General features: G+C 41.2%; 1 protein-coding gene across 1 annotated transcript in view; it reads left to right on the top strand.

Moving 5' to 3' along the window:
• The window catches only part of CTNNBL1 (catenin beta like 1), a 158,666-nt gene that overhangs the window by 92,125 nt on the left and 52,158 nt on the right, over positions 1-14,383 (top strand). Inside the window, exon 11 of the mRNA XM_060120252.1 lies at positions 10,376-10,557. Within this exon, the coding sequence (XP_059976235.1) occupies positions 10,376-10,557 (182 nt within the window). The remainder of the gene's footprint in view (positions 1-10,375; positions 10,558-14,383) is intronic.

Below are 14,383 nucleotides of genomic sequence, written 5' to 3'. Positions count from 1 at the left end.
GGGGTTGTGTAACAGAAATACAGTGAACCGATTCTGGTTATTAACTGTATAGGCAAAAAAAAAAAGGGAAAGGAAAGAGAAGGGTACATAGATACATCCATTTCAGAAGCCATCAATTCTTTTTTCCTATGAGTTTTTTTTTTTTTTTTTTTTTAGTAAGATTTTCCTTAATCTAAAGAAAATTGTCTCTGACAAAGAAAACAAATAAAATGGTGATGGTATACCATTTGCAAAGTAAGTCTTTGCAGGCCCAATTCTGAGCTGTAAGTTTGTACCAAAGCATATAGGTAGGTAGGCCAGCCTGGTGAATTGTTTTTAACCTTGAAATTTTATTCCCTTGGTTTTGTTCTTTATTGGTTTTGTTCCTAATGAACATGTGAAGATCCAAACTCTATCGCAGTTTTATTCTTGTGATCCTTTACAAAAGGTTTTGTTGTTGCTGTGGTGGTGGTGGTGGTGCCTTTAAATTCTAGAACCTTTTCTTCTGACCTTCAGTCTCCAGATTCAACTGCAAGAGCAAAATGGTAATGCAGATCTTTTAGAATTCAGCTGTGCTTCCTAATGGGGCTGTAGCCAGTGTGTGCTCCAAGTTGCACACACAGATCTTGCTGTTGTTTGTCCAGCAAACATCCCTTTCCCCACTCACTGAATATTGCCATTCTCACTTAGATGAGTAATAGGAGTCTGCACCTGATCTCTAGAAATAGAAAGATGCTTCAGAAGTACAAAGTAATGCTTCCAGCAGTCCTCCAGGCTGGTGTTACCTCTTCATAAATGGGAAAGTGCTATGGCAGAGACGGCAAATTAAACTGAAGCAAGATTACCTGGCAGGAAGTGGTGTAAGACCTATCTTTGAGCCCTTCCATCAGCTTAGACTCATCCTGCCATCATCACAAGCATGATAACAAACATATTTATCATATCCGAATGTTTCCTTGTGCCCCTTAGTAATCCATAACCCCTCTCCCCTATTTCAGTGTTTTCAGGCAACTATTGATTTGCTTTCTGTCCATTATAGGTTAGTTTGCATTTTCTAGAATTTTATGTAAATGGAATTATAGTATTTACTCTTTTTTTAGTTGGGCCTGTTTAACTCACTATGAGTATTTTGAGATTCTGCCACGTGTATCAATAGTTTGTCCCTATTTCTTTGTTGGGTAGTATTCCATTTTCTGAATATTTCACACTTTGTTTATTCACTTGTTGATGGCCATTTAGATTTTCAGTTTTTTTGCTTTTAAGAACAAAGCTACTATTAATATTCATGTAAAAATCTTTGGGTGGACATTTACTTTATTTGATATTAATATAGCCACCACAGCTTTCTCTTGATTAGTGTTAGTATAGTATATCTTTTAACGTGATTGTTAACATGGTGGTTTATAGTTAAGTTTAAATCTCCCCTCTTGTGGATTGTTTTTATTTTTCCCATCTCTTTTTCCGGTTCCCATTTTTGCTTTGTCTGCCTTCTTTTAGATTCACGGTATTTTTTTATTATTCCATACTATTTTCTTAGCTCTTCTTCTTTGCCTTTTTAGTACTTGTTTTAAGGTTTATAGGGTACGTCTTTAACTCTTCACAGTCTGTCTTCAAGTAGTGTTATATCATTTCAGCTATAGTGTAAGAACCTTACAACTCTAAGCTTCCATTTCTCCCTCCTGATTTTTGTGCTCCTGTTGTCACATGTTTTACTTCTACATATGGTATAAACCCCATTATATACTGTTGCTCTTTTTCTTTAAGTGGTCGATTATCTTTTGGGTTTTTTTTTTTTTTTTTTATTCTTGGCTGCGTTGGGTCTTCGTTGCTACGCGCGGGCTTTCTCTAGTTGCAGCGAGTGGGGGCTACTCTTTGTTGCGGTGCACGGGCTTCTCATTGTGATGGCTTCTCTTGTTGCGGAGCATGGGCTCTAGGCACGTGGGCTTTGGTAATTGCAGCATGTGGGCTCAGTAGTTGTGGCTCGTGGGCTCTAGAATGCAGGCTCAGTAGTTGTGGCACATGGGCTTAGTTGCCCCACAGCATGTGGGATCTTCCTGGACCAGGGCTTGAACCCATGTTCCCTGCATTGGCAGGTGGATTCTTTTTTTTTTTTTTTTTTTGCGGTACACGGGCCTCTCACTGTTGTGGCCTCTCCCGTTGCGGAGCACAGGCTCCGGGTGCGCAGGCTCAGCAGCCATGGCTCACGAGCCCAGCCGCTCCGTGGCATGTGGGATCTTCCCAGACCGGGGCACGAACCCGTGTCCCCTGCATCGGCAGGCGGACTCTCAACCACTGCGCCACCAGGGAAGCCCGGCAGGTGGATTCTTAACCACTGCGCCACCAGGGAAGTCCCCTGGGTTTTATTTTTTTAATTAGTTAATTAATTAATTTGGCTGCGTTGGGTCTTAGTTGAGGCATGTGGGATCTTTTGTTGTGGCTCACAGGCTCTTCATTGTGGCTCACAGTCTTCTCTCTAATTGTGGTGCACAGGCTCCAGAGTGCACAGGCTCCATAGCTGTGATGCACGGGCTTAGTTGCCCCACGGCATGTGGGATCTTAGTTCCCCAACCAGAGATCAAACCCATGTGCCCTGCATTGGAAGGCAGATTCTTAACCACTGGATCACCAGGGAAGTCCATAAGTGGTCAATTATCTTTTAAAGAGATTTTTTTTAAAGTAAGAAGAAAGTCTTTTATATTTACCCACATATTTGCCATTGCCAGTGCTCTTCATTCCATTGTGTAGATCCAGATTTCCATCTTGTATCAGTTTTTTTCTTCCCAAATGATTTCCTTCAACATCTCTTGTAGTGCTGGTCTATTGGTGATGATTTCTGTCAACTTGTGTATGTCTAAAAAATTACTTGCCTTCACCTTTGAATGATATTTTCACCAGATATAGCATTCTAGGTTAATAGGCTTTTTTTTTTTCTTTCAGTACTCTGAGTGTTGCTCCACTGTCTACTGGATTGCTTAGTTTGCAATGAGAGGTCTGCTTTCAGTCTTATATGTTCTTCTGTATGTAATGTGTCTTTTTTTCTGGATGTTTATAGGATTTTCTCTTTATCATTGATTTTGAATAATTTATGATGTCCCTTGGTGTTGTTTTCTTCATGTCTCTTCTGTTTGGTGTTCATTGAGCTTCTTGGATCTGTGAGTTTATAGTTTTCATCAAATATGGAAAATTTTCAATCATCATATTTTCAGATATTTTTTTTGCCCCCATCCTTCTTTCAGGAACTCCAGTTACATGTACAGTTGGCCCTTGAACAACACACGTTTGAACTACATGGATCCACTTATACACAGATTTTTTTTCAATAGTAAATACTACAGTACTGCATAATCTGCTGTCGGTTGAATCTGTGGATACAGAGGAACTGTGTATGTGGAGGAACCACGGATATGGGGGGCCAAGTATAAGATACGTAGATTTTTGACTGTGCACAGGGTTGGTGTCCCAATCCCTACTTTGTTCAAGGGTCAACTGTATATTAGGCTCTGTGAAATTGTCCAAGTACAGCTCACTGGTGATCTATTCATTTTTTCAGTCATTTTTCTTTCTGTTTTATTTTAGATAGTTTCTAATGTTATGTATTTGAGCTTACTCTTCTTCTACAGTGTGTAATCTGCAGTTAACCTCATCCAGTATGTTTTTCATCAAACATTGTATTTTTCTTCTCTAGATGTTCAACTTGGGTCTTTTTTATATCTTCCCTGTTTCTAGTTAACATGCTTAAGCTTTTCTCTATCTTCTTGAACATATCATATGTAGTTATAATAACTGTTTTAACATCCTTGTCTTCTAATTCTGTCATTTCTGTTATTTTTACTAATGATATTTTTTCTCTTTATGGTTAATGTTCTCCTGTCTCTTTGAATGTCTGAATGCTTAATTTTTTTTTTTTTTACTGAAATTTAGATTTTGTGAATTTGGATTTTTTTTCTTGGTATACTTATAAATATTCTTGTATGTGTGTGTGTGTGCTTCTTTATTTTTATTTTATTTTTAAATTTTATTGGAGTATAGTTGATTTACAGTGTTGTTAGTAAATATTCTTAACTTTGTTCTAGGTTCTAGTTAAATTAATTGGAAATAATTGTTCCTTTTGAGGCTTACTTTTAAGCTTACTATGAGGTGGGACCAGACTAGCATTTAGTCTATGGCAAATTTAACTCATTACTAAAGCAGTACCCTTCTGAGTACTTTACCTGCTGCACTGGGAATTCACCAAGCTTTTCCACTGCAACTGGTGGGAACACAAACTATTCCTGGCCCTTGGTGAGCTCTAGGGATTGTTTCCCCCTTCTTCTTTAAGGTGTTTCTTTTCTACAGCTTTGGTTAGTTTCCTCATGCATATTCTAATCAATACTGAACTGAAGACTCAGCGGGTACCCTCTGCAGATCTCTGTGCAGCTCTTGTTTCTGGTACCCTGCTTTGTGAACTCCAGCCACAGTGGTCTCCCTAGACTCCTCACTGTGCCTCCTCCCTGCCCTGAGGCATGGAAACTCTCTCCTACCAGCCAACTGGGCTCATTGAATGTGTTTCCCTCTCTCAGTGATTACTTCCTGTGCTACCTGATGTAAAGTATCTGAAAACCATTGTTTTGCATATTTTATCCTTTCATTTTTTTTGTTTTAGGCATGGGAGGGGATGTAAATCCAGTCCCTGTTACTCCATCTTGACCCAAAGTGGAAGCCTAACAGTATATTATATACTGAAAAAAAAATACATTCTAAACTATATTTTCTTACCATTTATTGCTGGTAGATAGTAATGCAATTAACTTTTGTGTTTTGATCTTTTATTAACAACTTTGCTGTGTCATGTATTGGTCAGCTTTTGTTGCAATAACAATCCCCAAATCTCAGGGACTCTCGATGGCAAATGTTTGTTTTTTACTCCTGGTACATCTATCACTGGCCATCTGAAGCTCTGCTTCACATCTTTATTTGGGGATTCAGGCTGAAGGAGCAGTGTTTGATGGGACATGACTCTCTCATGGCAGAGGCAAAAGACTGGATAATGCAATAAATCTTAAAACTTCTCTAAAGACACATATATTACTTACACTCACATCTAATTGGCCATAAAAAGTCACATGGCCAAACCTGATGTCTGTGGTGGGAGGAGGGTGTATAAGCAGTGATGTGTTAGAGCTGGCTCATATAGGCTCATGAAAGCTGCTTGTACACCTCTCTTTCCAACACTGCGTTTAGTGATCATGTTGGTGACTTGAAATATACTATGATGGGAGTATTTACACCATGTAAATTGTCATACACAACAAATCAGCCCTTTTTTTCTGGAGAGCTAGCTGAACTTTTAGTTTCAAACCACTGGGTATATGCCTCTTTTAGAAAGTAGTGGTTAATAGTTGGAAACAAGATTATTTTCTATCATGTTTCTTTTTAGTAATTTGTCAACTTGTGTGTGTGTTTAAATTTTACTAGCTATGACCTCCAGTGTAGCATTGAGTATGAGTAGTGATAAAGGGCAAACTTGTCTTGTTCCTGGTGTTAAAGGAAATGCATTTTGCCATTGAGTAATATTTGCTCTCAGTTTTTTGGAGATAGCATTTTCAGATTAAGGAAATTTCTCTAATTGTCACAGATTTCACATAATTGATCAATCAATTTTATCAAATGCTTTTCCTACATTTATTGAGATGATCTTTTAATATTAATATAGTGAAAATTGCATTAATGAATATTCTGATATTGAACTAACCTTGCATTCCTGGAATGAGCCCATCTTTTTTATGTTTTCTAGGATTCTGTATATTATTTATGATTATTATACCTATATGTATGAATGAGCTTGGCCTGTAATTTTACTCTCTCAGAAAAGTTTTGCTGTCAGAGGTTGTTAATTGTTTGTTTTAGCCTTATTAAATGAGTTGAATAATGTTCCTTATTTTTCTGTTTTCTATATGAGTTTAAGTAAAATTGGAACTATTTTGCCCTTGAATGCTTAGTATAACTTGATAGTGATACCTTCTGGACCTTGAGTTTTCTTTGGGAGGAGATTTTTAACTAGCTCTCCATTCAGATTTTTTTGTTTTTCTTGAGTTGGGGAAAATATATTTTCCTAGGAATTTGTCCATCTCACCTGTTTTCCAAGTTTATGGCATAGAATTATTCCTTTGTTCTGTTGTTCTTTTTTTTTTTTTTTTTTTTGCGGTACGCAGGCCTCTCACTGTTGTGGCCTCTCCCGTTGCGGAGCACAGGCTCCAGACGCGCAGGCTCAGCAGCCATGGCTCACGGGCCCAGCCGCTCCGCGGCATGTGGGATCTTCCTGGACCGGGGCATGAACCCGCGTCCCCTGCATCAGCAGGCGGACTCTCAACCACTGCGCCACCAGGGAAGCCCAGCAGCCTTCATTTTTTGCTGCTGCCCCTCGTGCTCTTTATATTCTGGCAGTACCATGCACCACTTCCCTGAATGTTCCATGCTTACTCATGCCTTTGCATGTGCTGTTGTTTCCTTCTGCTTGAAATACCCTTATCTTTTTTGCCTGTCTGGGAAGGACATCCAGTGAAGCTTGGTTCAGGCATCATCTGCTTTGTGAAGCCTCCCTGACTCATAGTCAGCCCTCCTTCCTGCATTCTTGTTCTACTTTGTGTACACCTCCATAGTAGTACTTGGCTCTTCATTGTCTGCACGTCTGTCTCCCCTGTGAACTAAGCTCCTCGGAAGCATGAGCTGTGCCTCTCTTTACATCCTCAGCTTAATAACTGGCACCTATTAGATGCCTCATAAATATTATATTTGATGAAAGAGCAAAAAAATTATACTCAGAATGCATGTTCATTACAAAAGTATTTCTGTATAATAAAGAAGAATAAGCTAATTAAAGCAACAATGGAAACTTCCCACTCCTCACCTTTCCTTCTTATCAGAAGGCTCACCTGGGCAGAAGAGGGAGCAGTAGGTGACTCAGTCATTTCCCACAACCATCCATGTTATAGAGGCCAGCATTCACATTGGTCCTGGCATGATCAACAACCTGATGAACCCAGCCAAGACTAAGATAAACTGCTTGTCCTCGAGTAGAATAAATATTTCAAATAAAGTCAACCCAAGAAAGGCCAAACAGCTATTGATTGCTAAAAGCCTGAACTTGAGCCCAGTGAGTATTCCAATGTTCACCTCCATGCAGCTTGCCTGATCAATATGCAATTACTGCCCCCTTTAAACATGTCTTACACTGCCTACCTGAAGAAGGGTTTTACTTTTAAGATCTTTTGTTTGTTGAATTTGCTTAGGCAGGGAAAAAAAGAGACTTGGCGAAACCAGCGTCATTTATCTTTAGCATTTCAAGCAATTCTGTTATATGTGAAATGGTTTGAATGTATGCTGCATGGTAACGGAAGGTGCCCTGTTACATGACTGTAATTCATTTCAAGAGGACTTTTTCTGAGTGACTAAACAGTAAGGATATTGTATTTCAGTTTCCTAACTTCTGCTCACATGGTTATCTGCCCTAGCCATAACCTTTGTAAATTTAAGTTTGTAGAGTAGGGTACTCAAGTCCAGCTGCAGTGAAAACATATATATTATTTGTCTACTCTCCTTTTAGAATTTCATCTTGGTGTAAAAAATACCCTTCCTATTGAATTTAGAAATTTATTTACCCTGCTCCAGATATTTAAGATTTCATGTCTCACAAATATGCCTTTCTCATACCACTGCAGTGATCAGAACTCTGTCGTTTTCACTTACACTCTTGTCATATTCTCTTAAATATGCTTACTGACCCCAAGCTCTGTTGCTCCAGTCCCTTCATCACACTACTGCCAGGTTAAGCTTTCTAAAATCTATCTGTGTAGAGTCCTCCTTTTCTTGAACATTTCATGGCTTCTCAATGTCAACAACATGGAGCCCAGGTTCCCTGGCAGCACATCTAGGGCCTGTCATGACCTGTTCCTGCCCACCTCCCCTTAGTCATCTTCTTAACCCTTGGTCATTTTTATTTATTTATTTATTTATTTATTTGCGGTACATGGGCCTCTCACTGTTGTGGCCTCTCCCGTTGCGGAGCACAGGCTCCGGACGTGCAGGCTCAGCGGCCATGGCTCACGGGCCTAGCTGCCCCGCGGCATGTGGGATCTTCCCGGACTGGGGCACGAACCCATGTCCCCTGCATCGGCAGGCAGACTCTCAACCACTGCGCCACTAGGGAAGCCCCAGCTTTGGGCTTTTGCAATTATTTTTATTTACCTGTTCTTAAATTGGCTAAAGACAGGGAGCTTATAATTCCTAGCAGCTAGTGTAGTGCCTGCTGTATGGAGGCAAGTGCTTAGTAGAAGCCTGTTTTTTTTTTTCTGTTAAACTCAGTAGTTGGGTTGAATGTCATTTGTGAGTATCTTGTATTGTTTTGATTGATTTGTTTATTCCCCATAGCAAGGGGAATAAAGGTAGGAATATTCACAATACATCCTTGATCTTTTGAGGTTGGCACCACGTAGGATGGCCAACTATCTCGGTTTGCCCAGGACTGAGGGGTTTCCCAGGATGTTGTACTTTCTTTTCAGTGCTAAAAATGGAACAGTCTCAGGTATACTAGCATGGTCTAGCACCAAAGGGCACTGTCAGCAAGCTTTTTATCTACTCTCCTTTCCTCCACTCACTGGGACCCAATTCTGGCTGGCTATTCTGACCCAGGATAGCATGCTTTGTCATCATTAACACTTTAATAGTGAATACAAAAATTAACTCAAAATAAATTAAAGATCCAAATGTAAGAACTAAAACTAGTAAACTCTTAGAAGAAAACATAGGTGTAAATCTTCACGACACTGGGTTTGGCAGTGGTTTCCTTTTTTTTTGACTGCACAACATGGCTTCCAGGATCTTATTTCCCTGACCAGGGATTGAACCCAGGCCACTGCAGTGAAAGCACCAAGTCCTAACCACTGGACCACCAGGGAATTCCCTGGCAATGGTTTCTTAGCTATGACACCAAAAGCGCAAACAGCAGAAGAAAAAAATAAGTTTTGTGTTTCAAAGGGCACTGTCAAGAAAGTGAAAAAATATCGCCTAGAATGGAAGAAAGTATTTACAAATCATTTATCTGTTAAGGGACTTGTATCCAGAATAAAGAACTCTTACAACTCAATAATAAAGCTAGTTAAGCTAATTTAAAAATGGGCAAAGTATCTGAATAGACATTTTTTCAAAGAGGATATATGAATGGCCAATAAGTACATGAAAAGATGCTTGACATCATTAGTTATCAGGGAAATGCAAATTAAAACCAGAGTGAGATACCATTTCACACCCACTAGGGTGGCTAGAACCAAAAAGTCGGATGATAAGTGTTGATAAAGATGTGGAGAAATCAGAACACTTATATGCTGCTAATGGGAATTTTAAATGATGTAGCCCCACTTTGGAAAAGTCTGATGGTTCCTCAACAGGTTTAAACACAGAATACCATATTCCCTAGCAGTTCCACTCCTCGGTATACATATATACCCAAGAGAAATGAAAACATATATCCATACAAAAACATGTGCATGAATGTTGATAGCAGCATTATTCATAATAGCCAAAAGGTAAAAACACCCCAAATGTCCATGATGGATGAATGGATAGATAAATGGTGACATTTCCATATGGTGGACTACTCCTCAAGCATAGAAAAGAATGAACTACTGATACATGCTACAACATAGATGAACCTTGAAACCATTATACTAGGTGAAAGAAGTCAGTCATAAAAGACTAAGTATTGTATGATACCATTTAAATTGAACAGTCCAGAGTAGGCAAATCCATAGAGACAGAAAGTAGATCAGTGATTGTTTAGGGCTAGGATGGAATGGGGAGGGTAGAGGGATGGTAGCTTAAGAGTAGAGGATCTCTTGTCAGGGTGATGAAAATGTTCTATAGTTGCCTATGGTGATGGTGACACATACCTGTGAATATTCTAAAATTCATTGAATTGTACATTTTAAATGGGTGAGTTGTATGGTACGTGAATTATATCTTGATAAAGCTGTTAAAAAGAAAGAAAAAGGAAGAATAGGTGACCCATAATCCTACCACCTTGAACATGTTCGTATCTTGATCTGTTTCTTTCCAGTCTCTTTTAATGCATATGTTTTACATAATTGAGATAATGCTTCATACAGAATTTTGAATATTATCTTTTGTGCTTATCATTCTGACCATAAGAACTTGTTCATTCTACCACATACGCTCCTAATTGTTAACAAGTGCTAACAATTCCATGTAGATATACTATAATGTAATAATTTTTTTACTGGTGGACATTTTAATTGCTTTGTTTTTATTTTTCTTTTTTCCATTGTAATGAGTATTGCAGTAAATACACTTTTTTTTTTTTTTAAGACTAGAACACACTCATGAAAACCTCTTTTGTTCCCAGAGAAAAGAAGATCTCCCGGAGCAGTGCCCTGAAAGTGCTGGACCATGCCATGATTGGACCCGAGGGCACAGACAATTGCCATAAGTTTGTTGATATTCTTGGCTTACGAACCATCTTTCCCCTTTTTATGAAATCTCCCAGGAAGATCAAGAAAGTGGGAACCACTGAGAAGGAGCATGAAGGTAGGGTTCACTGGAGAAGTCAGCCTAATGAAGATGCATTAGGAGAAATGGGAGGCAATGAGGGCTACTTTGAAAAACTCCGTCATGCAGCTGAGGAGTTGACTCTTAGGCGGAAGTGTGCTACCTTTTTCTTTTTTACCTGCTTATTTTCTGTGCATGGAAAAGCAACCCAGAGACCCCTGATCACTGATGGCCTTTGTTGCACTGGTTCTCTGCTTGTTTGAATCCTAGTGGTTCCATTCCCTTCTGGCCTGTGAATAAGTCTGTGTGTGAAGGTTTTGTTTTCTTCACTATAATTTGTAGCGAGGAGTGTCTCTGATGGAAGACCCTTTTGAAAAGAGTAATGAGGTGGCAACACATGTCACCGCCAGAGTAGTGCTTTCATGTATTTCTGTATTAAAGTGTGATTCAGCCACCATTAGGAATTGCCGAAATAAACTATTTACAGCCCAGGTTCCCCTTTTTATGTTTCTCCTCCCTGATGGTGCATACTCCCAGCAAAATGCCATGAATTGCGGTGCTGTAAGCAGAATAGTTACTGCTAGGACATTCTCTTCCTGCTGTTGTCTAGTGGCCTGCTGCATCCCTCTCCCCAGTAAATAGCCGCAGTGCAATCTGGAGGGCCCTGGATTTATGAGCATTGACGGTTCTGTTGGAGGCTAACAGATACTTGCACCAGGGAATTTACGTGGTTGGGTGGTTATTTTAAAGTATGGGGAGGGTGCTAAGAGGGGAACGAGGAGGTGGTGTGTGTGAAGGACGAGGACCTGGGCTGATTGGCTGGCTAAGTTGGTTGTCTTGTCAGAAGTTAACATCTGTCCCATGGTTTGATTTTTTTTCATCATGATTAGTAGAACAGCATAGGTATCTGCAGGATCTTTTGCATTCCTTACCCTCCTAGGTAAAAGTTTGGGAGTTCCTGTCTATCAGTTCTCAAATTGACTTGACTTAGTCTGTACCAACTTGGAGTGGCTAAAGGTGAAGAGGATGCCTTCAGTGGTCACCTCCAGTGATACCTTCTCTGATGAAAGCAGCTCTCCAGAGACAGCAGGAAGTCTGGCAGGGGAAGAGCTATGGACTAGAGATGTGAGAACATGTAGAGAGTTCAGTTCACCTCAAACCAGAGACTGACCAAACACCAGCTGTGAACATGTTAAGCCTACTGCTGATCTCTTTTCTTTCCTCAATGGAAATTCAGCAAAATGAGGCCATGGGAGAGGGAATGGGTGGTATTGGAGAGCGAGGAGATAAAATTTTGGAGACAGTCGCTGTTCATTGAAAACCTGCCACATTCCTAGTGCTGCTGCATTATATGCTATCTTAGTTGGGCCTTACCCATGAAGTAGATGGTGGTATCCTTGTTTTTTAAGATAAGGAAATCAGCTAAGAAAGGAACCAAGCTGTGGTTCTACAGCTAAATAGCTGTGTGACTTTAGACCCTTGGCTTAACTTCTCTCAACTGCGTTTTCCTTCCTGCTCTGTAAGATGCGGAAACTAGACTAGTGAATTAGAAGCTCTGATATCTGTACCTTAAGATCCTGAGGCACAGGCCCTAGTTGTCAAGGCTTTGTCCTATAATCCAGGAAACTCCTCGAGGACTGTGGGTGGCTGACCTGCTGGGTTGTATTGAGAGGCTTGATGCTACATTTTGAGCATGCTTGAAGAAAGTGAAGGGAAACAGCCCTTAGCAGGCTCTTGCTCTGTGTGCATGGTGCTGAGAAGAGAAATGACAGATTCAGTGAGTAGCTGTTTTCCTTCTGAAAAATGTGCCTGGTGGCATGCTGGTAACAGTACATTTGCTTTAGAGTACCCACATTAGGAATTTGATAACATTATATTAGTGAGGGCAGTGGATCGGGAAGACAGCTCCTGGAGGGCACGTTTGGACTGTAATGGCTGGTGAGGATGAGCTCTGCATCCTGAATACACCGGCACCCAAAGAGTGACCCCCAAGGAGAAAACACAGCCCCGGCCCTTCTCCCACCCCTGCTCCTGCTCCTGGCCATGGTGGTGGGGTGAGGATGGAGGCAGGGCAAAGCAGGGGCACCTTGTGCAAGGTTTCTTTGTCCTGTCTTCTGGGTTGCTCTCTATGTGCTGACCTTTCTGAAGGAAGTGGACCAGGTTTGTGTGGTAAGCTAGAGCACGGTAGCTCAGACCATCAGAAATATTTGCAAAGATGCCCAGCCCCAGGTTTCTACCATGCTCTTGCCTCCATCTGTAACAATTTTCTCTGACCTGTCTGCTTGCCTGCCTTATAGTCATCCTTCAAGTCCTTAGTTTTTCTGTTTGTTTTTTTTGTTTGTTTTTGCGGTACACGGGCCTCTCACTGTTGTGGCCTCTCCCGTTGCGGAGCACAGGCTCCAGATGCGCAGGCCCAGCGGCCATGGCTCATGGGCCCAGCCACTCTGCGGCATGTGGGATCCTCCCAGACCGGGGCACGAACCCGTGTCCCCTGCATTGGCAGGTGGACTCTCAACCACTGTGCCACCAGGGAAGCCCTAGTCCTTAGTTTTGAGGTCACTTTCTCAGGGAAACATAACATGAGCTCCTAGGCTTGAATAGAACCTCCTATTAAGTGGACTCTTGGACCCAGGACTTTGACTTCATAGCCCTTAAGATTATGGAACCAATAGTCTTGTCACCTCTGCATCCCAGGGCCTAGTCCCGTGCTTGGCATGTGGTAGATACAGAGTGTATATTTACTGACTGCATGAATGGATAACTGCTTCCCTAAAAGACTGCTCATTAAAGACAGACATGGATTTGGGGCTCTCCCCAGAACCTTGCAAGGTTGAATCAATACAGTTGACAGTTGTTGGTCATACACCTGGGGTGACCAGCTTGTTTGGAAGCAAAACAAGTGGGTTCCTAGCCTTAAGTTTTTCCTTGTCTCATGGGCTTAGAAATTATGGCAGAACTCCTCCCCGCTCCTTTAGAGCTATGCCTTTAAGAGACATGTTATGGATGGAACTTCCTATAGGTGAGGCCACCCTATGACAAGCTTCTTGTGGTAATCCAGCAACTCCTAATAAAGGACTATGGGCTGGGAATCAGCTTGCCCGTCCAGAACCTCTGGAGGGTTGCCCTGTAAGCTTCCCTTTCTTGTCAGATTCAGGGGCTTGTCACATATCAGGGTTAAGTTCATCCTGGTTCTCAGCCCCTGTCATCACTTAGAATCTTCCCCAAACTCCGATGGTAGCAATATAGCCTGGTGTGGTACAGAATGATCCACTGCTTGTCAACCATGTGATCTTGGGTTAATTCTTAAACTCTCCGAGCCTTACTTGAGCCTTACGTAAAATGCTAGATCTACCACATAGGGTGATTGTGAGGGTCAGGTGAGGTGACAGATATTAACTTAGCACAGACTCTAGAATAGAGTAGGCACTTCAAGAAGTGTAAGTTCTCTCCTCTACTAAATCTGTCTCCAGTTCTGCCCACCCTGACCTTAGTCACACATACCCATTCTTCTAAGGGGTCACTGGGAAGCCAGGCAAAGAGACTGCCTACACCTTGGGTATGGGAGGATTGGGAGAGTGTGGGTGTTATCGGCCTGTGGTCTAATCGCTGTATGATTGCTGCATGAGAATGGGCAAACTCATTCTTGATGGGAATGTCAGGAGTCATGATATGCTAAATAGTGGGGCGGCATAAAAACAACGTGTTCCTAAAGCCAACAAAAGAGCTTTGAGAGAGGACAGTCTCTAGATTAAGCTGCCTCTAGAGAGGAGGGAAGAAGCAGAAACCACCCTTATAACCTAGAATTGTGGGTAATGTAGTTCTTCTTTTGTGAGTTGGGATGGAGAAGGAAAAGAATTACCATAAT

This window comes from Mesoplodon densirostris, chromosome 16, assembly GCF_025265405.1.
Source record: "Mesoplodon densirostris isolate mMesDen1 chromosome 16, mMesDen1 primary haplotype, whole genome shotgun sequence".
NCBI lineage: Eukaryota > Metazoa > Chordata > Mammalia > Artiodactyla > Ziphiidae > Mesoplodon > Mesoplodon densirostris.
Note: the sequence above shows the minus strand (reverse complement) of the source record. Positions and strands in the feature narration are given on the sequence as shown.